The following is a 22,896-nucleotide window of genomic DNA, read 5'->3' as shown; positions in this document are numbered from 1 at the left end:
TTGGGATGCAAACATACAGTAGTCCTCTCAGCTGTGGTCTGCTGAACAGATGGAACAGGTGAGAAGAGTTAGCACTCTCCTCCTAAAACATAATGGCAGCCTTGTGTTTATCTTTCATAAATCTATCCTTTCACTTCAGCCTTCTCAAAAATATAAACCACAGCCCTAGAGGCCCAGACATTTGATTTAGGACTGTTGTTGTACTGATGGATCATTCCCACCTGCTCATGTACAAGTATAATTTCTCTCTGCCTGCAGTGGCTCCCAATATGACCATTGAGACATACCTGGTTCTAGAGGAAGGGGAGAAGTTCTGGGTGGTCGCCTGTGGTGCGGCCGGAGGGCGACCCCGAGCTGACATCACCCTGGTGCTGCCCAATCAGGAGGTCAGTTCCATGCTACAGAAGGAGGTTGTCATGGATGCAGCAGACACATGGGTCAGATCATACCGCTTCCCAGCTGAGCTTCATGAAGGGGAAAACATCACCTGCCTGTTTGACCACCCCAAGTTCCCACACGGAGAGCTTCGGACCGTCACTTTGCCGGCATTCTGTGAGTACCTCACAAGTTATAATTGAGGACTTGGAGCCAAAAGTATGGTTTTAGGAGAATGCTTTTCATTTACTCTACTTAATAACCGATTCTGTGTTGGATCTTGTGTTTTAACTTCCTATTGTGTAGCTCTGTCTGCTGTTCGGCTGCAGAACCCAGGGTTGGCAGACAGCAGCAACAAGAGCCAGGCTGTAGAGTCAGTGGTTCTGGAGGAAGGACAGAGCAAAACCACCATCGGGTTAGAGGTCGTTGGGGATGTACCACGTTACAGTATAGTATGCACCAAGTAAGAATACCTGTATTACTATCATAATACAGACAAGATGTCTGTTGATCTCTCTTGATTGTAACTTCTGTTCATCTCATATAAAGGACAACATTACCATGAAGGAACTGCTGTGATAATCCTTTTGGTCAGGGTACAGTTACAAAAAACAAAGTTTGCTATTAGGTTTTGCTTTCTAGCAATTTAATTAATTTATGCTATTCTTACTATACTAGTGTTTGCATCACATTGTGTCTGGCCGCTGTGGTGAGAGGTTCGGTTGAAAACCACAGGTGATAGACAGGCACTAGACACACATCCTGCACATTTGTTTAGAAGCATCCAGCTGCAGATTGTGCGGGTTGACACCGCGAGTTGTGCGAACCTCAAAGCGCATGCGTCTCAAATGTTATGCGCAAGTGCAACCTGGAACTAGACGTTTGTTATAGGAAAACTAGCTCAGGGGCAGCGGTCCAAACACTTAAAAGACACGTTGTATGCCCTTGGGGGAATCCCCATCGCCATCTTGGGGGGCGGTCCAAATGATTAGCCAAGCAAGGGAAGTTTGCAACGTAAGCCCCTCAGCCCTTGTTTTTAGTCGAGTTTGCGAGTGTACAATTATGTTCACTTCGGAACCTGAAACTCCCCATAATTCAATTCGCCAAGATTGTACATCCGCTAAGAAGTCTGCCAAAAATTAAAGCCTCCACGACAATATGGAGTCAATATACAAGTGTAAAAACACATGTAAAAGTTAAACAATTGTGCTACTAATGCACATGACGGCACAAACAGGTTTCGTAAAAGTAATGTTTTTGTTTGGTTAGCTTTTGGAAATTGTAGCTGGTTAAGTAGGCTAACGTTATTTGGCTAATTTATTTAGTTGCTATCATACAGTAGGCGTATATTAATAATGATATATTTAATGTAAGTAGACATGCAATAATAATTGACTGTAGCGCATATAAAGCACCCACAAGCTAGCCACCGGTGGCTGAAAACGCAATCGAGGGATGAACGAGTGTTACATTTCCGGGCAAGGGCGGTCCATTTAAAAGTCCTTCCTCGCCCTGCAAGTGTGTATTCGTCAAACGTCATGGTATGTCATCAGAAGTGTCCACTTAATTTGAGGGGATAGGGTGTATCTTTTTTTTTGTGTTTGGACAATTGTCCTGGTCTTTATGTTGACCACTGTTGCTTATGTAGCTAGCTAGTACACGTTAGTTAGGTAATATAATATAATAATAATAATATATATAATAATATAATAATAATATAATAATAAGGTTAGTACCTATCTTCTAATTCTAAATGTAATTTCACCACCCGTGATGTTGGTGTAGGTAACGCACCATCCTCTCTGACACCATTCGACATCCTGTCTGAGTTTGTATCACACAGCGTGTGTGGCGTGAGAAAATACTTTATCTGCTGAAGCCAGACGCTTTGGATAAAAAAAAAACGTTGAATAGCAACAATCACCAAGTTGGTGACATTATCCCGGATCTAACTATCTGAGAACCAAAGCTCTTCGAGCTGCTGCTCTCCTGCCTTTGGAGAGTGGCTAACAGTGTATTGTCTTGTGTTGTCTCCTAGAGAAGAGCAGTCTCTCCCTGAGGGTGTGGCAGTATTTGGCAGTGCTCTAACCCTGCAGGGTCCTGTCGAGCTCTACCATGCAGGGCTGTATGAGTGTGAGGCCTCCTACTACAGCCACAGGGCATCTGTACTGCTGGACATTACCGTTAACCCACATGTCAAGCAGCCTGGTACGAGCAGAGCCTTGTCTACATATCATAGGTTACGTCCCAAATGGCACCCTGTTCCTGATATAGTGCCTATGGGCCCTGGTAAAATGTTTGGAATGTAGACTACATATCATTTGGGATGCAACCTAAATATCATCTTCATAATTTGACAACTGGTAGCCATATCTGTCAGTCTGCAATTCGTAGCGAGCCAGCATATGTTAATACAAGTGACTTCTATCATAAATATTGTTAGTATAAATCAGTTTTTTCTTTTCCTGCAAACTGTAAAGTTAAGTGATTAGCATGTTTACAGCCCTTTCTCCTCTCTGTGTGCTAGTGACTGTTCCTCCCAGCATAAGGATTGATGTCCAGGACAGACTGGGTGACAGATTCATTGAGTGCCTGGCTGCAGACTCCGTCCCTGTTGCCAATGTGTCCTGGGTTCTACCTGAGGGTGTGTCTGGGCCCTCCTGGTCCAGTCTCACATCCCATAATGGAACCTATTCTGTCAGCAGTGTGTTAGTCCTGCCTGCCTGCTCAGCCCAGGAGCTCAATATGGAGTGTGTGATAGATCATACTGTGTTTGTGTTGCCAGAGAGAAGACAGATAACACTCCCTGTGTGTGGTATGTTCAACAAATCATCAAACACCATCAATTAAAGCGCTAGTGTTAAAATAAAATATTTACATTGAGAACATGTATCCTATATCTGTCATTTTATTTACATTGAGAACATGTATCCTATATTGCTGATATTTTATTTACATTGAGAACATATATCCTATATCACTGTTCTATCTACATGCAGCTCCTCCTAACATCACCATCCAGTCCAGCTCTGAGTGGGAGAAAGATGTAGCATACACACTGGTGCAGTGCACTGTGGACAATGTTGGACCTGCTGCCACCATCTCCTGGAGTCTTGGAGACTGGGACAGTGACAATAGTACCAGTCAGCTCATGGAGGTGCAGGCGCAGGTAAAGGGAGAAAACAAATGAAAGGGTGCTTGGAACCGTGAAATAGATACAGCAAAAAATATAAAATTCCGGCACTCATTTGGATATTATTTGCACGCTCTGTCATATGTTTCGCTAGCAGGTTCACAGGCAGCCTGCGCTCCATGCCAATGGCTCTGTGACGGTCCGTAGTGTGTTGAGGTTCCCCACTTTCATGTTCTCTGGTCAGAATGTCACCTGTGTGGTGGATCACCTAGGTCTTGAGAAGCCAGAGAGAACAGGGATACTGCTGCGTGGACTGGGTAATTTACTTTATGACTTGTAGCTACCATGTATCTCCACCAGTAGAGGCTGCTGAGGGGATGATGGCTCATAATAATGTCTGGAATGGTATCAAACACATCAAGCATGTGGTTGATAACATTCCAGACATTATTATGAGCCGTCATCGCCTCCACTGATCTACACAATACGTTATGCGTCCCCAATGACACCCTATTCCCCCTCTAGGCCCTGGTCAAAGTAATGCACTATAAAGGGAATAGGGTGCCATTTAGGGACTCATCCATTGTATCCAACCTCCACACACTGTCACTCTCTCCGTCCCTCCCTCAGAGTCCCCTGTGATGCGTGTTTTTGTTGGGAGGCAGAGGGGATCTCCTCTGTGGCTGGCTGTATGCGAGTACAGAGGGGACAGGCTCGGAGCACACCTCTCTTGGGTTCTACCTGACAACGCCACAGGCCACATCTCCTTCCGGTCTGGGTATGAAGGAGTGAGAGTGCTAACCAACCTCACCTATGAGTTTTCACTGGCCCTCCACGAGGGACAGGACCTGATCTGTCTCATTCAAAATCACCATGGACTAAAGGAGAGGAGGACAGTCCATGTCCCCAAATACTGTAAGTGTAATAGGGAATAGATAGACAGAGATGAGATATATAAAGCACCCAACACCACAAATGATATACTTGTCATACTACACATACATTCTGTATACTCTTAGAGAAAAGAGTTTCAAAAGGGTTCTTCAGCTGTCCCCATAGGAGAAGCCTTTATTTTATTTTATTCCCTTAGAACTCTTTTTGGTTTCTCTGGAAAGGTTTGTTCATGGAACCCAAAGTGTATTTTTACCTGGAAGCAAAAGGGTTCTTCAAAGGGTTCTCCTATGGGGACAGTAAATAAATATTTTAGGTTCTAGATGGCACCTTTTTTCTACAAGTATACAATTATGTCATGACATTCTTTGAGGTACAGTACTTACCAGGCATGCCAAGCTCCAGCCTCCTGTTCAACATTTAACTGCAACTACCTGTCTATTGACTGTATGTATCTAGGGAGTGATTTGTTTTTTGCCCCCCGTTGACCACTTCTCCTTCCTCTTCTTAGACATCTCATCTGTCAGAGTACTCAATCAAACCACTCCCCTGTACAAACCTTATGGAGACGAGTCTGTTATACATCGAATGTCCCTAAAGGAGAATTTCCACAACCAGAGGATCCTGCTCAAAGTCTATGGCAGTGTGCCAACTTATAGCCTTACCTGTCAGAGGTAGTAGACTCTTTGCTAGACTCTCTTTTACTACTATGTTCCATTCCTACAACTTCTAAACTGTGGAGGTTGAGTGAGAGAGCTACAGAAGGATGGAAGACAGAGTAGGGCAGGGCCCTGTCTGTGATAATATTACCACTACACAGGGGAGGTCATTTGTACGAACATTGTTCTCGTCCAGATGGAAGTTCTCATTTGTATTGTTTTATGAGAGCTTTTAACTAGATAGTCAAATACGTGCAGTGTCGTAAAGCTGCTATTATGTCTTATTAAGATACTATCAGGACTTCTGTGCTGTGGGGCCTGGGGAAGGTTGTCCTGACTGGCAGGCCATGCGGTAGGTTCCACTAAAGAACCCTTTTATCAGGGACAATGAGTGACTTATGAAGCAGTATATCTTCAGAGGTCCTGACACTCTCCTGCCCCCCCCCCCATGCTCAGACTCATATAAATTGTGTTAGGAGTTATTCTGCCAAGCTATTCTGGGTAAAGCTGTGTTCATTTCTGCTAAGGTGGATGATAGTTACTTAGGTATACACCTAAGTATAAATACGAAATACAATGTCTCGTTAGATTTCTATCACTCGATGTAGCAGTTTTTTTTTTAATGACCAAAAAGTGTTGTGGTAGCAATTTTCCACCTTCCACGCTTATCTTATTCTCTCTTCATGACTGTCGTCTTTGCCACTTAGATGATAAACAGATCAGACAAACGTGTGTACTATGTAATAACTTTCTGTGTCCTGCTGCGTATTGAAGAAATGACGGCACATTGGTCCAGATGGATGGTCGGGCTCTGTTGTTCCATTCAGAGGTCACGGAGCGGGAGGCGGGCATCTACACCTGCCAAGCCTCTTTCTACCACCATCAGGCCTCGGCCCTCATTCAAGTGGAGGTAACCAGTGAAGATAAACAACTCAGTGAGTGTACTCACCTTATCATGCATCAGTGAAATAACAATATGTAAGATATTTCAATGCTTACTGGTGAACATCCAAAAATGATTGGCATACTATAATTTTGCCATTATTTGAATTTACTTCCATTTACAACAGGTGTTCCATTCCATTTACTTCCATTTACAACAGGTGTTCCATTCCATTTACTTCCATTTACAACAGGTGTTCCATTCAATTTACTTCCATTTACAACAGGTGTTCCATTCCATTTACTTCCATTTACAACAGGTGTTCCATTCCATTTACTTCCATTTTTTTGTTACCGGATGTCTTTCTCCTGTGTGTTTGTGCAGTGATCGTCTTCATCGTCTGTTTCTCCTCGGCTGCAGCCATCACAATCCTCCTCATCGTCACTCTGTGTGTTTTCTGGTGAGTCGATCAGTACGAAGGCCTCCTGCAGGTGACAGACAGACAAACAGCAACTCAGCAGGTGACATGTTTACAGGTAGCACTCCGGCAACCATCATGTTGGCAGATGACAAACAGGAAACCAGGTCTGTGCGTCTGATGGTTACTACAGCTTAGCATGACCAAAGTAGCACAGAGCTATTCACAAACAGGATGCTCTGTGGCTGGAGCAGACGGGTACATCTGCCACCACAGCTCTGCCACACAACTCACACAGTCTGATTCTTTCTGTCTCTGTGGTTAAGACAACAGATTTATTTTTGGTTTAACGTTATCATAGGGCTTAACTCTGAGTGACTACTCTGGAAGTAAGAAAAGCTATTCAAAAACTTCACAGCTGGAGAATTTATATTGTAATTCAATCCCAGGCACAATGCTTGGAATGAGAACTGCATAAAGCAGTCATCTCTTGTTTCTGTCATTGGATCGGATCAGATTAGACAGGTGTGTCAATACCACAGTGTTTGGATACACTTTGGGATCCCAAATGTCTCTAAAATCATCTGATAACTCTCCCACAGGGCTCTGGTCAAAAGTAGTGCATTGTGTAGGGATTAGGGTACAATTTGGGATGTAGACTAAGTTCCTTTTTGTCTGGACTCGTGTGAAAAGGGATGGTAAATATATAGACACAGACACACAGACTCCACTTCCGTGTTAGTTCAGTGGCTGATTCATTGTGTCTTTGGTCAGTACATTTGGTCAAGGTGCCATTGGTGCGATGAGCATCACTGTCCCATTATCCATGGTTCCCGTGGGAAGGTCCTGTCAGGCTAATTTGGGAAGGTCAGTCAGTCGACAGACGTACACAGAGAACCTGACTCCCCAGGAGAATAGCTATTCCGGGATTTGCATCTTCCAGGTCGCAAACACTAGGAACACTTTTTGAAAGGAGCAGGTTTTCATTGGCCTGGTTGGTGTCATAGGGATCATGATGGATGAGGAGAGCTACTGCTTCTAACATCAGAGAGATCAATGATGATGTCACCACCATTCTGCTTATATATTCCTGTCACATAATGCATTCACAGTTCACACACTCAGTGGCTCAGTGGAAGTCTGTTCACTCATACAAGGGGTGCAGTTTGGCCATACAGGTAAGTTTGGCTGTACAACTTTCTTAGTGAGGATGATACCCAACTGTATAAAAACATCCAAATCATTTGACAATTTTAAATGCTGTCTGTCTGCCACTGCAACACAACTGAAAATGAATTGTTAATTTGTTTTGAAGCAAAATAAATGGAGGAGACCGCCTAACATCTAAGGTTAGTATCAATCTTTCTTACAATTTTTCTCGAGCTGTTGAGCTCTCAAAAAAACATTATGCATTCTTTGAATTATTGAGAATGGTCCTCTTGCCTTCATTCATCTATTCTTGTAGCTTCTATTCATAGGTCTTTATTCAACATTTGAATGTGCTTTGTACCCCTGTCTACTATCTTCTCTGGTCACTGAACTCCTGTAAGAAGCGGGAGTCGCTGGCACCCTTGACCTCTCTGACCCAGGAACTGTGCTCTCCAGAGCTGAGGAAGGGAAAGACAGCAGTGACAGTACCAGGAGGACGAGGCCAGGAGTACAACCAGCTGCTCAGCTACTCTATTGTCATTGATGCCAGATCCACTGTGTAAATGACAGGGTGTGCCCCTACTGGCACACTATTACCTATATAGAGCACTACTTGTGCATGGTATATGGAATAGGGTGCCATTTGAGACTGAATTATTTTATTTGCCAGTTAAAAAAACACATACTCACAGTACATGCATTTAAAAAACTTGACCAGGATATCAGAGACTTTTGGTCCCTAAATGCCATGGTGCAAAAACATTACAACATTACATAGATACAGATACATTACATAGATGGACTCATGACATGGATCAACTTTTTTCAATTTCTCGATCATTAGCCAGATTTTGACTTTAGACACCACGGGCTTCTACTATATGTTGGAGTCCACGCTACAGTATTCTGCATCGCTCTTACGTGGTGCATGATGCAGCTTCTTCTAATGTCAAGTCATTAAAATGCATTATTTTGTGAATTTTTCATCATTTTTAGTTTTGTTTATTGGTGTATTTCATGCATTGGTGTTTTAAATAATTGTAATGTGTTGTAAAGAAATGTATTGTAAAATTCATAGAAATTATGTTGAGCGTAGCTTCTATTTGTTTGACTGTTTTGTATTATGCTGAACTTTAAAAGGTTATTCATTTTGGTTATCTAATGTTGTAAAATCTGGAGCATTATCAATAAAAGTAGTGCAAATGTGTATCTTGTTGTTAAATCTGCTTTGTTTTACAGGTTTAAGACTAAATTAATTGACACAAGTGTGTGCATGTACATGCACACACATTCTTGTATAACTAAACTTGTGTGGTCACACAATTCAGTCCCACTCAAAGTCCTATTTTCCAGAACCCCTAAACTTTAACCTTTATCCCAAAACATAGTCTAGCTCCTGAACCTAACTCTAACCGTAACCCTAAAACCCCTAGAAATAGCATCTGACCATATGGGGACTAACAAAATGTCCCCTAGTTGGTAAATTTTTGGTTGTTTAGTATTCTTGTGGGGAGTTCTGGTCCGCACAAGTATATGTAACGGATGTGAAACGGCTAGCTTAATTAGCGGTGCTAATGTGGAGCGAAGGGTACCGATGCTTCGAGGGTGACTGTTGTTGTGTGCAGAGGGTCCCGGGTATGGGCGAGGGGACGGTCTAAAGTTATACTGTTACATATAGTTAAACACGTCCAGACACTCACACACACAGTTAGAATTAATTTATTCGCACTAACCCTGATTGTGTCATGGAAATAAGAAAGAAGAGCAGTAAAATCTATTCTCACCCGAGAGAAAAAAAGTAAATCAGGTTTTGCAACATTTTAATAAAGACTGCACCTTGCTGTAATGAATTTAATATAAATGTGTGATGTGGCAATTTTCTTCATACCGATGCTAGTAAGGAATTAGTGTATTTTTCTTAACCAAAACTGTGGCAATTAACTCAATTGCCCTAGGGTTATACTACTCTGTTAGTGAATAATGCATTTTAAATTCTGGTACAGGGTTAGTCCATGTTCAATTGTGTAAATTGAAGTTAATTAAAATGTGTACGTCCTTATTATAGTGATTGCCAGGTTATGTATGATATAAAAACCAGTGGGCCCTTTTTGTCCTGTGAGTTCAACATTAGTCTGCACAAACTTGGATTATGAAAGCATCACAAATATTTCTGACTCTTGCTGTCTCTTTCTCCAATTCAATTTGCTTTATTGGCATGATGTAACAATGTACACTACCGTTCAAATGTTTTGGGTCACTTAGAGCCTGTAATCGAACCCACAAATGCTGATGCTCCAGATACTCAACATGTCTGTTGGCCAGTTTTATAGCTTCTTTAATCAGAAAGAGTTTTCAGCTATGCAAAAGGGTTTTCTAATAATCAATTAGCGTTTTAAAATGATAAACTTGGATTAGCTAACACAACATGCCATTGAAACACAGGAGTGATGGCTGCTGATAATGGGCCTATGTATGACTATGTAGATATTCCATAGAAATATTCCATCAGCCTTTTCCAGCTACAATAGTCATTTACAACACTAACACTGTCTACGCTGTATTTCTGATCAATTGTACGTTATTTTTATGGACAAAAAATGTGCTTTTCTTTCTAAAACAAGGACCCCAAACTTTTGAAAGGTGGTGTACATATTGCCAAAGCTTACTTTGGATATTTACAATATTAACATAATTAAAATAATAATCAATATTGTCAATGGGACAACCATATATTGACCAATAACTATAAGTATAGAGGACATGTGCAGGTTGGTTGGTCTGTCAGACACTGTCCCTCATTTTATTGCAGGCAGCAATGTAGTGCGCTGCCAACCCACAGCTCTCTGCATCCTCCCCCAACAGGAAGGGTAGCATATTCTCATCAGAGAAGTCTTTGAAAATTTGGGGAAATAACACTCTCTAATTGCTTTTTGTGTGTTTTTTCTCATGAAATGCAGCTCTGTCTCAGGTTCTGCAGTGGTGCAGTGGTTACACAGCCTTTCATCTACAGGGAGCCAGGTTTTCCTGTGTCTATTATGAGCATTTATTAATGTATGGACAAAAACAAAATGTCACACTCCTGGCAGTTTCTCCAATAACTAATGTTGCATCTTCTAGCGCTCCCTTGTGGAACATAAGAGATCCCACAATATCGGCCATAAACGTTGATGTTGCGTCCCATGTAACTATGGGAACGAGACCTGCTGATATTTTGCAGTGGATACATTTCACGGTACAGGTGAGAGCGTTTGAAAAGTTAGATAGTTAATAAAGCTAGTTAGCCCTTTTCCTATCTAAATGTACACGTATATATACATGCAAGGTATCTTAGATTGCTAGCTACCTTCCAACTTTTCCCCCCGTAAAATCAACTTTGACACGCATTGATTTTTTTTTGCATTCGACGGTAACGCTTGCTAACTAACAGGTAGCAATGCTGTCGAGGTATTTCCTGTTTTTGTATATTCTCTAATATCTTATCGTGCCCCCCAAAAAGTTCAGTTGTCAAAGATAATGGAGGCCACGACTAAGTTTCTAGCCTTAACTATATTTTATCGGCACAATCTGGCATCCCTTTAAATGAGAGGTTGTGCTCTTTTCCTCATTTATGGCAGGAATTCTTGGGAGTTTTTTTTCCAGAGTTGGGCTCAACAGAGGAATATGAAGATGATCTCAGCAAATAGTCGCTAAAGCTTGGAGTTTTGTGGCAGAACTAATGATACAAAACAACCTCCAATTATGCCTGCTCCAAAAAGAGATAGTCAACATAGGACCCGTGCAAGAGGCATAGCAAGGCCAAGGGATGGTTCCCTGGATCACAGAGGGAGGAAAAATGACTCAATCCCAGCAGCAAATGTGGCCTCTGTTCTCTTACTACCACCACTGGAGTCTCAGGAGCACCATGCCTCCTCACCAGCCTTCATGTATGAGCCCCATCCAGGTCGAGCCCTTAGCACTGGAAACCTCTCCCCTGCTCCCACTCCTCTGTCCATGGTGGAGCTCCCTCACCTCGTGGCAGAGGTGGGTCCTGAGCTGGCCATGGGGGAGTCACTGTGGATGGAGGGACCTTGTCTGATCGCTTCAGCGCTGGGGACTGATATCCCTGTCAAAGCTACTCAGGTGTCATTTGAGGAATCTGCTCTGGACAGGTAGGTTAAGCAGTGAGCATGTGTGTTTGTTGCTTCATTTCACTCGTGTTCAAATGTGACATTGGTCTTTCAAAAAAATAAAAAGCACATTCAGATAGCACATTTAGTAGTGTGTCCATTGTTGATTCAGCTTTACAGATCATGGAGACGTGTCCCAGGTAAAGATGGCTGATCAAGACAAGGAGACAGAAAACAGAAAAGATGCCAAGCACAGAGAGCCTCTGACTGGCACAGAGGTGGTGGAAATCTTTGCAAAGAAAAGACATCTGGGAAAGCTTCAGTTTTTCCACTTGCAAGCTGTGAACAATGGCCCATTCAGGTAGTGAACACCATAGCCAATGCCATAGTGTAATAACACTGGCTTTGCCAGTCTTCTGTAGCATTCACACTATTTTGCGGATACAATTTGTTCATTGGATGTGTTTTCTTTTCTTTTTTAGACCGTATGACCTTCGTGTGGTCCCCCCCAATAGAGCAGGCACTGAGCACTTCATCTTCTCCCCCTCCTCTGTGCTGCATGTGCAGGATGGATGCAGTGCTGGGCTCCTTTCTCTGGCAGAGTGGCATCGGGAGGCCATACTGTGGAGAGCCTTGCAGGATATCCCATTTTTCAGGGACTATTTACTTCGTAAGGCATTCATCAGGTAGGCTACGATTGCATTCCATATGGCACCCTATTCCCTCCCTTCAGTGCACTACTTTTGACCAGGGCTCATAGGGGACAGACTTTGGAACACATCTTAACTGTCCACATGTATTGTATCATGTCACTTTTTTGGCGAGTTGCAATTCTCTCTCTTCATTAAAACAATTTTCTTTGTCAACTTTGTTGCTGTTGCATGTCACAGGTGGCATAGAAGCGTGTGTAAGATCACTCTGCAGAGGAAGGGTGAAGTACTGCAGGGCCTGCTACTCATGGCTGTACCCCAGTTCAGAGACGCTCTCTTTCAATTCTCCAGGTATTCTGCATCACATTATTGTTGCATCCCAAATGACATCCCTATTCCCTATTTCGTGCACTACTTTTGACCAGTGCCATGGCAGAGCCCATGGCTCTGGTCAAAATAAATGTACTATATAGGAATAGGGTGCCATTTGGGATGCAGACAATAGTGTTGTACATCAACATTACAGTCACATGCACATGGGACCTTATTGTTCATTTTGGTCCATGATTAACATTGATTTTTTTTATTTATTTATGTTGAAATGCACACAGTGTTAAATACTTTTTTGTTGCTGTTTTCAGACTGATTGAAGAACTGAAAGGGGTTCATTGGTTGCCACAGGATGAATGCAAGACCTACACCCTTCTGGACTTCCAGAATGCCCTCATGAAAAAGAACCAGGAGTGCCGCAGGCTTCTTGAGATATTCTTGCAGTATCGTGCTCTCATCCTCAACATGGTTTGTAACTACTATTCTTATCCTTAGACAGAGGAACGCAAATTGACTGCTAGGCCTGACACAGCCAAGAGCTTGGCCTGTTGGCCTCCAACCCTCTCTAAAGTGGATATCAGAGGGGTTGGGTACAGCAGAAGACACATTTCTATTTCATATAGATTCATAAAAGACCTTCTTCCAGGTCCAGGAGGACAGCTATGGGGCTCACCAGGAGCTGCAGTTACGTGTTGAACGCTCCCAGCTTAACCAGCGCAGCCAGCCCCTGTACCTCCAGCTGGCTCATCTGAGGGACCTGAGGAAGGAGCTGGGCCAGGCAGAGTACGTCCTGCAGCAGCTGGGAAATATGGCCGCCCTGGCCGATCATATGATCGTGCAGGGTATCGTCACAATCGCCCACCGAGAAGTCACTTCTTTCCTCAACAACGTCATGAAGGTGAAGAGAAAGAAGAGCATGAAATAACAATGGTTGCATCCCAAATGGCACCGTTTTCCATATATAGTGCACTACATTTGACTAGGGCCCATGGTACAAGTAGTGGATCATGTAGGGAATATGGTGACATTTGGGACTTGCATCATCATGTTAATGAAAGGTTTGCTGGTAATGGTATTGCTATTTTTGATTCCATGTTTCTCGATAGAGAGTGCAGCCACAGCAGGGGAGTCTGTTCCAAGCAGAGCTGATATTCGGAGCAGACGGTCAGCCAACTCTGTTCCCACCCATGCACTTGTTCCAGGAGGTGCTGCGAGGGGCACTGCTGTCAGTCGCAAACTCTGCCCTTCAAGTGAGATCATTCAATTAACCACACACTGAAGGATGGGCTCTGGTCAAAAGTGGTGCACTATATAGGGAATAGGGTACCATTTGGGATGCAGACATCCAATTAGGTCAAGGTTGTGATTAACTCGTCACAGAATTCCCAGTTATGTGTCCCAGCGAGTCTTACATACTAATGTGGTTTTGCTCTTGTAGGTATTTGACACTTGTAGTTACTGTCTTGATGCCAAGGAGAGTGTGTCTGCCAGCACCTCCCTCACCAGTGCTGCTCAGGAGCTAAGCCCTGACCTGAGCCTGGCCTGTACCAGTGGAACTAATTGTATCACAGGTAATGCTGAACAGGACAGGAGATTATTTTATCTTCCCAGTTGTACCACAGTCGTTCATCCCATAACAGGGCTTACCCAGGAAAAATGTCTAATTCATGGTAAACACAAGTTGAAGTACAAAAACAAAAAACAGGCAGAGATATATATTTTCTTACGCTCATCGCCTGTGTTTGTATGTGCATGGTTCTCAGCTTTTGGGGAGAAGGACAGTGAGCCGACTGGTGTCAGCAGCTTCTCCTCCAAGCGGGAGCCTCATTGTGTTCTATCAGCTCCCAGGCTGGTGCTGCCCAAGCTGACCCCTCTGATGGTCCAGGGCCAGAGGCTGAGAGGGCAGTACTACCCCCTGTCCAGTAAACAGCTGGAATGGCAGCTCAGCCTCAATGCTGGGGCTAAGGAGGTCCAGAGAGAGCAAGCCAGGATCTCACAGGTCATTCACACTTTTTTACCATCCATCTGAATGGATCCCTGAAAAGCTCTACAACGATGCACTCACTATCCTTTCATCATGTTTGGTTTCTGAATAATGGATTGTTTGTTGATTCTCCCTTGACCCACAGGAGGCTGGGCTTGAGATCCAGCAGCTGTGCGAGGGACTCTCCTGGTTGGTTGACATTCATCTGTTTACCAGCCAATGGAGTCCAGCTTCTCTGGAGACCATGAGGGGCATGCCTGCCTTACGCTACGAGGAGCACATTCAGAAGGTGCGCTTCTGGACTGACAGGGTGCGCACAGTGCCCCCCTCTCTCACTACCTCCAACAAGCTGCTCATCGTCACCTGCTCCCACATCCAGGAGAAGATAGGTGTGTGGGTGCGGTTGTTTGTGGGTGTGCTGGTGTTTTTTAGTTGCATGTGCTGCGTGACTTTAGGCCAACTTAGTTACTGCATGTGTGTGATGTGTGTATGAGTGTGTGACAGTGTTTTACTGGTATGACTGGGGACCTTTCGTTATGATTGTGCGGCCCTGCACATCGGCCCTAGTCAAAGTAGTGCCCTGAATAGGGTGCCATTTGGGAAGTGTGTGAATGTGTGGTTTTGTTTCTCTACGCAGGGCCTCTGTTGAACTCTATAGAGGAGGATGTGTTGACTCTGTTAAATGAGGAGCTGAAGCTGCGCTCAGAGAACTTGATATTAGAACTGAAGAGAGCTGTGGAAGGTCTTAGGGTCGAACCCACAGATTTCAACGACTTCACCCACTATGCCAGCATGGTATTGCCTACACATGCACCTTTCTGTAGTTATTGCTGTGCATAGTCATCTAATAATTATTTTCTTCCTTAAATCAAGTGTATATTTTATCGACCCCATTGGATTTCTTCCCTCAGGTGAAACGCTGTGCGAAAATGTCTGATGACATGCAACATCAACTAGAATACCTACACTCTCTCCAGGAAACTGTTCGAACCAACTACAGACAGATGACACCAGATGAGCTGTTATTGGAGGAACAGGTTTTAAACACATAGCTTTTGATATGTCTGAATCATTTCCTTGTACCTATTTTGAGTCATCACAAGAAGAGCTACCTACAGATATTGTTGTTTTTATTGCTTTATTCACATAGATATCGCAGTGCATTTCCAAATGTTGTGTGTTTATCCACCCCTCTCCCTGTATTTAGATGCTGGACCTGTGGGACATTTTTGTTCCTCTCCTGAAGCAGGGAGCAGATACAGTGTGCCAGCGTCTTCCCTCCATGGCTGACACCCTGGACAACACCTTCTCCTCCCTGGCCCACGACCTGGACGAGATGGTGACCAAAGCCACCTCTGGACCATATTTGGACCCCACTCAGAATGCTGCTCAGATGCTCAACAAGCTCAAGATCATGTGCAGACAGGTGTATGCTGTCTCTGCTCGCCTGACAGAGCTCAGCAGGACAAGTAAAAGTCTCAGAGGTGAGATGAGAGAGGGACTTAAGGATGGTGTCTGCCTTGTGTTTACGTCGCTCCTTCCTCACTCTCTTATCTGTGTTCTCTCTGTAGGAAACCCTCTGGATTTGACGTTTGTAACCACAGCCAAGCAGAAGCTGGAAGCTCGCAAAGGACTGTGGGAGCTGATGACTGTATCCACCTCCCAGATCCAAGAGTGGAGGCTGCTGCTCTTCAGCAAGGTGTCTGTCTGGTTGCTCTATTCTAATAGCCTCTAGGTTGATTAACAACATACTAATACTAATAATAAGTGATAGCAGGAACCTAGTATGCTTATTGAAATAGAAAATGGCGCCGATATAGGGCAGCTGTGCTTCTAGACCCTAGGCAACTTTGCAGTATTGTTTTTTTGTTATTACATACAGCCGGGAATAGCTTTTGCATATCAGAGTGGCGGTAACTCACCAGTATTACGACCAGGAATACGACTCTCCCGAATCGGATCCTTTGTTCGTACCCCCGAGGGCAATTGAACTGATTCCAGAGGCTGATCCAAACACAGCTGGCGGAGAAGAGGTATTCGGAGAGGAGTAATAGACCGACTCAGGAGGCGCGCACACCACCCACTTCTTCTGAGTATATTACTCGCTAATGTTCAGTCCCTGGATAATAAAGTTGACGAGCTCAGGGCGAAGATTTCCTTCCAGAGAGACATCAGGGATTGTAACATACTGTTTCACGGAAACATGGCTCTCACGGGATATACTGTCTATGAGTCCGTCCAACCAGTTGGGTTCTCAGTTCATCGCGCAGACAGGAATAAATATCTCTCCGGGAAGAAGAAGGGCGGAGGTGTATGTTTCATGATTAATTACTCATGGTGTGATTGTGAGGTACTCTAGGTTGGGTGAACAAAAATATTTGAGTTCATGTATGTTATCACAATCAAATGCCAACCATATTACCTCCCAAGAAAATTATCTTCGGTTATAGTCACAGTCATGTATATTCCTCCTCAAGCCATTACCACAACGGCCCTCAAATAATTTCACTGGACTTTATGCAAACTGGAAACCACATATCCTCGGGCCTCATTTAATTGTAGCATGGGATTTTAACAGAACTTTGGTAGCGTTTTCCTCAAATTTGCTATCAACACTGACTGTAGTACTCTCGTTACTAAAACACTCGACTACTGCTACTTCAACTTCCGGGATGCCTACAAGGCCCTCCCCGCCCTCCCTTCGGCAAATCTGATCACGACTCCATTTTGCTCCTCCCATCCTATAGGCAGAAACTCAAACAGGAAGTACTCATGCTAAGGACTATTCAATGCTGGTCTAACCAATCGGAATCCACGCTTCAAGATTGTTTTGATCACGCGGACTGGGATATGTTCCGGATAGCCTAAGAGAATTACATTGACGAATACACTGATACGGTGACTAAGTTTAACAGGAAGTGTATAGGAAATGTTGTACCCACTGTTAATATTAAAACCTACCCTAACCAGAAACCGTGGATTGATGGATAGCATTTGCGCAAAACTGAAAGTGCGAACCACAGCATTTATCCATTGCAAGGTGACTGGGAATATTGCAGAATACAGTGTAGTTATTTCCTTTTGTAAGGCAATCAAACAGGCAAAACATCAGTATAGAGACAAAGGAGTTGCAATTCAATAGCTTAGACACGAGATGTATGTTGCAGGGTATACCGACAATCATGGACTACAGAGGGAAAACCAGCCACGTCGCAGACACCGATGTCTTTCTTTCGGACAAGCTAAACACCTTCTTCACTCGTTTTGAGGATAACACAGTGCCACCGACATGGCCCGCTTACCAAGGACTGTGGGCTCTCCTCCATGACCGACATGAGTAAGACATTTAAGAGTGTTAACCATGCAAGGCATGCACAGATCAGCTGGCTGGAGTGTTTACGGACATATTCAATCTCTCCCTTTCTCAGTCTGCTGTCCCCACATGCTTTTGTTTTCTTGGGTAGAGAAAAAATTAACTAAACTAAATGACTATTGTCCCATAGCACTCACTTCTGTCATTATGAAGTGCTTTGAGAGACTAGTTAAGGATCAAATCACCTCTATCTTACCTAACACCTTAGACCACTTTCCATTTTCTTACCACCCCAATAGAGCGACAGACGATGCAATTGCCATCGCACTGCACACTGCCCTATCCCATCTGGACAAGAAGAATACCTATGTAAGAATGATGTTCATTGACTATTCAGCATTCAACACCATAGTACCCTCCAAGATCATCATTAAGCTTGAGACTGGGTCCTGGACTTCGACGGGCTGCCCCCCCCCCCCAGGTGGTGAAGGTAGGAAACAACACTTCCCCTTCACTGATCCTCAACACTGGGGCCCCACAAGCGTGCCTGCTCAGCCCCCTCCTGCACTCCCTGTTCACCCATGACTGCGTGGCCAGTCACACCTCCAACTCAATCATCAAGTTTGCAGATGACAAAACAGTAGTAGGCTTGATTACCAACAATGACGAGACAGCCTACAGGGAGGAGGTGAGGGCCCTGGGAGTGTGGTGCCAGGAAAATAACCTTCCACTCAAAGTCAACAAAACTAAGGAGATGATCGTGGACTTCAGGAAACAGCAGAGGGAGCACCTCCCTATCCACATCGACAGGACCGCAGTGGAGAAAGTGTGAAGCTTCAATTTCCTCGGCTTACACATCACTGACAAACTGAAATGATCCCCTACACTGTGTGGCGAAGAAGGCGCAACAGCGCCTCTTCAACCTCAGGAGGCTGAAGAAATTTGGCTTGGCAACTAAACCCTCAAACTTTTACAGATGCACAATTAAGAGCATCCTGTCCGACTGTATCACCGCCTGGTAATGGCAACTGCACTGCTCGCAACCGCAGGGCTCTCCAGAGGGTGGTACGGTCTGTCCAACGTATCACCAGGGGCAAACTACATGCCCTACAGGACACCTACAGCACCCGATGTCACAGGAAGGCCAAAAAGATCATCAAGGACAACAACCACCCAAGGACTTGAGTTCATGTATGTTATCACAATCCTGGATCTCTGTAACAGACAGTTGGTCAGGTTCTTGAAAGTCTGTCACACAATGTGACATTTTCTAGACTTTCCTGGGTGTTGGCAAAAGCAACATGGCCGTCTCCATCTGGACATTCTACTTCCTCCTCAACACACAGTCACCCAGAGATTTGTTAATGTCAGAGTCAGTCAATATCATGTCAAGTCCCTCAAGGCGTGATGGTAACTAGGCTTTTTATATCATCTTCTGGACATTCAACTTCCTCTATATCCATACCACACCGATGTCTTGGCAGGGCTTCTGTAGGGTTAGTGTCACTCAATAGCATCTCCATGGCAACATGGCTGGTCATGTAATCTGGGTATTGTACTTCCTGCCACGCCTCCTTCAGAAGGGAGATCTCCTGCTCCCTCTTGGCTAGCTGCTCCTGTAAGGCAGTGGCCTTCTGTCAGAGGGCCGAGCTGCAGATCTTTTGCTGCTTGGGGGGCCTCAATCTTCAGAGTGGCCTTCTCTCTGCTCTTCTCCTCCTGCTCCCTCAGAGCAGCCTCCAGGCTCTGCCGTAGCGCTGCAGCTCTCTGCTGATTGAAGGTCACCCCCCCCTCTCATCGCATTTACCACCTCCTCCTGGCGGGCTGCAGCCTGGGCCTCCTGCAAGACCTTCTGTAGGGAGCTGTCCTCCTGCTGCTGGACAAGCTGCTCCTTCAGCTCTTTAAAAGAGTCTCCTGCTTCTCGGCTAGATCCTCCCTCATAGCAACCTTCTGCTCTACAGATCTCTGCTGATGTAGGGACACCTCCCCTCTCAGTGCCTCCTAGGCCTCAATTTCCTGGAGGACTGTGGCCTGCACCTCCTGTAGGTAGTTGTTAGCTTCAGAAGAAACCTACTGGGTTTGGGACGAGAGACTTGCACCTGCCGCTATACTGGCTTGGGCAGCTGTCAGCTGGCTGAGTTCAGCTCGCATGAGAGCGTTCTGCTGACACCGTTCTTCTAGCAGCTCCCACTGCATAGCCTGCTGTGCTATGTTTTCCTCCACCATTTGTCTCACCAATGCTTCCATTGTGCTCTGTGTTTGTTTAGTTATTGAACTTGGTTTGGGGTGCCTGCATTCTCCACCATATGTAGCAAGATCAAGGGTGTGGATTTTCCATTTCACCAAGTTTAACAACAAAACAGGCACCAATAGCACAAATCGAATGCAAAGGGGAAGTTTATTAGGGATTTTCTTACACTGGGGAAGAGGGGGGAAATGCACCAACCACCTTACAGTCCACAAGGGTACTGCAACAGTCCAGGTCACAACGTGTAATCCTACCTACCTAGCTTCCTCATTCATTTAACTTCCTCTATATCCATACCACACAGATGTCTTGGCAGGGCTTCTGTAGGGCCAGTGTCACTCAATAGCATCTCCCTGGCAACATGGCTGGTCATGTAATTTGGGTATTTAAAAAAAAAATGTATGTTTCATTTATTTGCCTGCCTGCGTGCCCTTTTGTGCAGGCTGCTTCCTCCTTTATCCCCAAGCAATCCCTGGCTTAACGATTCCCAGTGTTGCCTCGTTGGGACAGGAAGTCCATATAAGACTTGGGGTGGAGCCAGCTACCTGCAAGATATCTCTCCTCAATTACCACCCCTCTCACCACCACAACAGACTTGCAATCACTGGCCACTTTAATAGTGTTTACATATTTTGCATTGCTCATCTCATATGCATCTACTGTATCTTACTCTATGCGACTTTGACATTGCTCGTCCAAATATTTATATATTGTTAATTCCATTCCTTCACTTTAGTTTTGCTTGTATTGTTGTGAAATTGTTAGATACTACTTGATAGATATTACTGCACTGTTGGAGCTAGAAACACAAGCATTTATCTACACCCACAATAACATCTGCTAAACACGTGTGACCAATAACATTTCATTTGAATCTGATATGGAAAAGACTAATATTTTCACCTACTGTTAATTTGATGTTAATGTGAGTCTACTTGCAAGAATTGTGATATGTGTTAGTTTTTTCCTACTAAACTTAGCTGAATGCACTGACTAATTAGATCTGAATAAGAGCATATGCTAAATGACAAAAATGTACAAATATAAATGTTTGGTGTCAGTTTGTTGTGTCGAGAGCCCAGGAGAAGGTGGATGAGTGGCTGCAGCAGGCGGTATCCCTGGCCAGGACCATCCCTTCCCGAGATGCTGTGCTGCAGGAGACCCTGGGGATCCTTGAGCGTTTCAACCAGCAGCTCCCTGTGCTGGCCAAACTCAGCAGCCCCACACTCAAACACAAACACTGGAGGAACATCTTCAAAGGTTAGACCAGTGCTCCTGCAGTAATGTGGTGTAGTAACAAATCCCCACCTCGGGACCCATGGGACCTCTGCAGGTTTTAAAGCTAATTTCATGCAGTTGTGATTTTGAGTGACTCAAACATTACAACAAAATCAATGGACAAAACAATCTAGCTAAACATTACCAGACATGGGCTAGTTGATCAACTGCACATTGCTGGCAAGTTATAAATAGCTCTAAGGTCTGAAATGACTGACATGACAAGAGGAAAACTACTGATAAACTACCCAATGTCGAAATTGTACTTTCAAGAGTAACTTTCAAGAGTAAGTTGGAAGCTCAGCAGAGTTCCTGAATTTGAAAAGCCTCACTGAGTCAATATGGGTCAGCATCCCTGTGGAACACCTTCTAGTGTACATTCAGTGTAGCGCATTACTTTTGACCAGAGCCTAAATCCCTAAATCATGATGAAAAGCAATAATCATTACAAAATGATTTACATACCATACTTCTGTCTCCTCTTCTAGGTATGGGGTTACTTTATGCACCAGAGTGGAACCTCACTGTAGCTGACCTGATGTCCAAGAAGCTGAGAGAGCACCAGAATAAAATCAGCAAGGTGAAAACAGAAAATCCATTTAGCACATTCAAAAGAAGGGCATTATATAGGGAATAGGGTGCCATTTGGGATGCAGTCTTACTCAGGGTAACTTAACTCTCTCTGTGGGACTTTGTCAGATTTGCCAGGAGGCTAAGGCAGAGGCGGACATGGAGCAGGCCTTCAGGAAGCTTCAGAGATGCTGGGAGGGGGCACTGTTCCGACTGGCCAAGTTCATTGTTACTGTTTGGCAGGAAGATAAACCACAGCTTGGTGCCACACGGAGAAAGAAGCCCACTAATGGCCTGGTCTCAAACTACCAAACACCCAAACAGCACTCTCGTGACAGTGGCACCTTCACCATCATTGGTGAGATTGAAAGGGGAGAAAGGAGTGGTTTTTTGTGTTAATAATAAGTAACATTTCTCAGACCACCTTTATGTTATACTTTCTCATTTAAATCACCTTTGGTTCAGATATTGTCATTGTTGCTGTTAAAAGTAGTAAGTAAAGTTGTATTCAAATCAAATTTATTTATATAGCCCTTCTTACATCAGCTGATATCTCAAAGTGCTGTACAGAAACCCAGCCTAAAACCCCAAACAGCAAGCAATGCAGGTGTAGAAGCACAGTGGCTAGGAAAAAAATCCCTTGAAAGGCCAAAACCTAGGAATAATCCTAGGGAGGAACCAGGCTATGAGGGGTGGCCAGTCCTCTTCTGGCTGTGCCGGGTGGGAACAGAACATGGCCAAGATGTTCAAATGTTCATAAATGACCAGCATGGTCAAATAATAATAATCACAGTAGTTGTCGAGCGTACAGCAAGTCAAAGCCTCAGGAGTAAATGTCAGTTGGCTTTTCATAGCCAATCATTAAGAGTATCTCTACCGCTCCTGCTGTCTCTAGAGAGTTGAAAACAGCAG

The 22,896-nt window shown here is 44.2% G+C and overlaps 2 protein-coding genes across 6 annotated transcripts in view; both read left to right on the top strand.

The window, feature by feature from the left end:
* The window catches only part of LOC123992763, a 107,757-nt gene extending 99,042 nt beyond the window's left edge, over positions 1–8,715 (top strand). The window contains exons 9-20 of one of the 5 annotated variants that reach the window (XR_006831309.1): positions 259–552; positions 682–838; positions 2,414–2,664; positions 2,903–3,190; positions 3,375–3,544; positions 3,663–3,825; positions 4,139–4,423; positions 4,911–5,073; positions 5,833–5,993; positions 6,326–7,537; positions 7,675–7,708; positions 7,910–8,017. Coding sequence is in view for 4 of the 5 variants with exons in the window: in XM_046294255.1 (XP_046150211.1) it covers positions 259–552; positions 682–838; positions 2,414–2,664; positions 2,903–3,190; positions 3,375–3,544; positions 3,663–3,825; positions 4,139–4,423; positions 4,911–5,073; positions 5,833–5,993; positions 6,326–6,401; positions 7,675–7,708; positions 7,910–8,071 (2,204 nt within the window). In the remaining variant the exon portion in view is untranslated. Of the gene's footprint in view, positions 1–258; positions 553–681; positions 839–2,413; positions 2,665–2,902; positions 3,191–3,374; positions 3,545–3,662; positions 3,826–4,138; positions 4,424–4,910; positions 5,074–5,832; positions 5,994–6,325; positions 7,538–7,674; positions 7,709–7,909 lie in introns of all 5 variants that reach the window. The other 4 variants (XM_046294257.1, XM_046294256.1, XM_046294255.1 and 1 more) reach the window with 4 other exon arrangements.
* A 2,003-nt stretch (positions 8,716–10,718) lies between these two features.
* The window catches only part of LOC123992761 (dynein heavy chain domain-containing protein 1), a 47,741-nt gene continuing 35,563 nt past the window's right edge, over positions 10,719–22,896 (top strand). Inside the window, exons 1-18 of the mRNA XM_046294253.1 lie at positions 10,719–10,746; positions 11,123–11,656; positions 11,787–11,975; positions 12,097–12,300; positions 12,505–12,615; positions 12,906–13,062; positions 13,241–13,492; positions 13,701–13,844; positions 14,033–14,165; positions 14,358–14,593; positions 14,724–14,967; positions 15,216–15,373; positions 15,490–15,615; positions 15,786–16,062; positions 16,150–16,277; positions 21,198–21,396; positions 21,903–21,994; positions 22,114–22,342. Of these exons, the coding sequence (XP_046150209.1) occupies positions 11,247–11,656; positions 11,787–11,975; positions 12,097–12,300; positions 12,505–12,615; positions 12,906–13,062; positions 13,241–13,492; positions 13,701–13,844; positions 14,033–14,165; positions 14,358–14,593; positions 14,724–14,967; positions 15,216–15,373; positions 15,490–15,615; positions 15,786–16,062; positions 16,150–16,277; positions 21,198–21,396; positions 21,903–21,994; positions 22,114–22,342 (3,289 nt within the window). The 5' untranslated portion in view covers positions 10,719–10,746; positions 11,123–11,246. The remainder of the gene's footprint in view (positions 10,747–11,122; positions 11,657–11,786; positions 11,976–12,096; positions 12,301–12,504; positions 12,616–12,905; positions 13,063–13,240; positions 13,493–13,700; positions 13,845–14,032; positions 14,166–14,357; positions 14,594–14,723; positions 14,968–15,215; positions 15,374–15,489; positions 15,616–15,785; positions 16,063–16,149; positions 16,278–21,197; positions 21,397–21,902; positions 21,995–22,113; positions 22,343–22,896) is intronic.

This window comes from Oncorhynchus gorbuscha, linkage group LG13, assembly GCF_021184085.1.
Source record: "Oncorhynchus gorbuscha isolate QuinsamMale2020 ecotype Even-year linkage group LG13, OgorEven_v1.0, whole genome shotgun sequence".
NCBI classification, from domain to species: domain Eukaryota; kingdom Metazoa; phylum Chordata; class Actinopteri; order Salmoniformes; family Salmonidae; genus Oncorhynchus; species Oncorhynchus gorbuscha.
The sequence above is the reverse complement of the archived record's forward strand: the minus strand, read 5'-3'. Positions and strand labels throughout refer to the sequence as shown.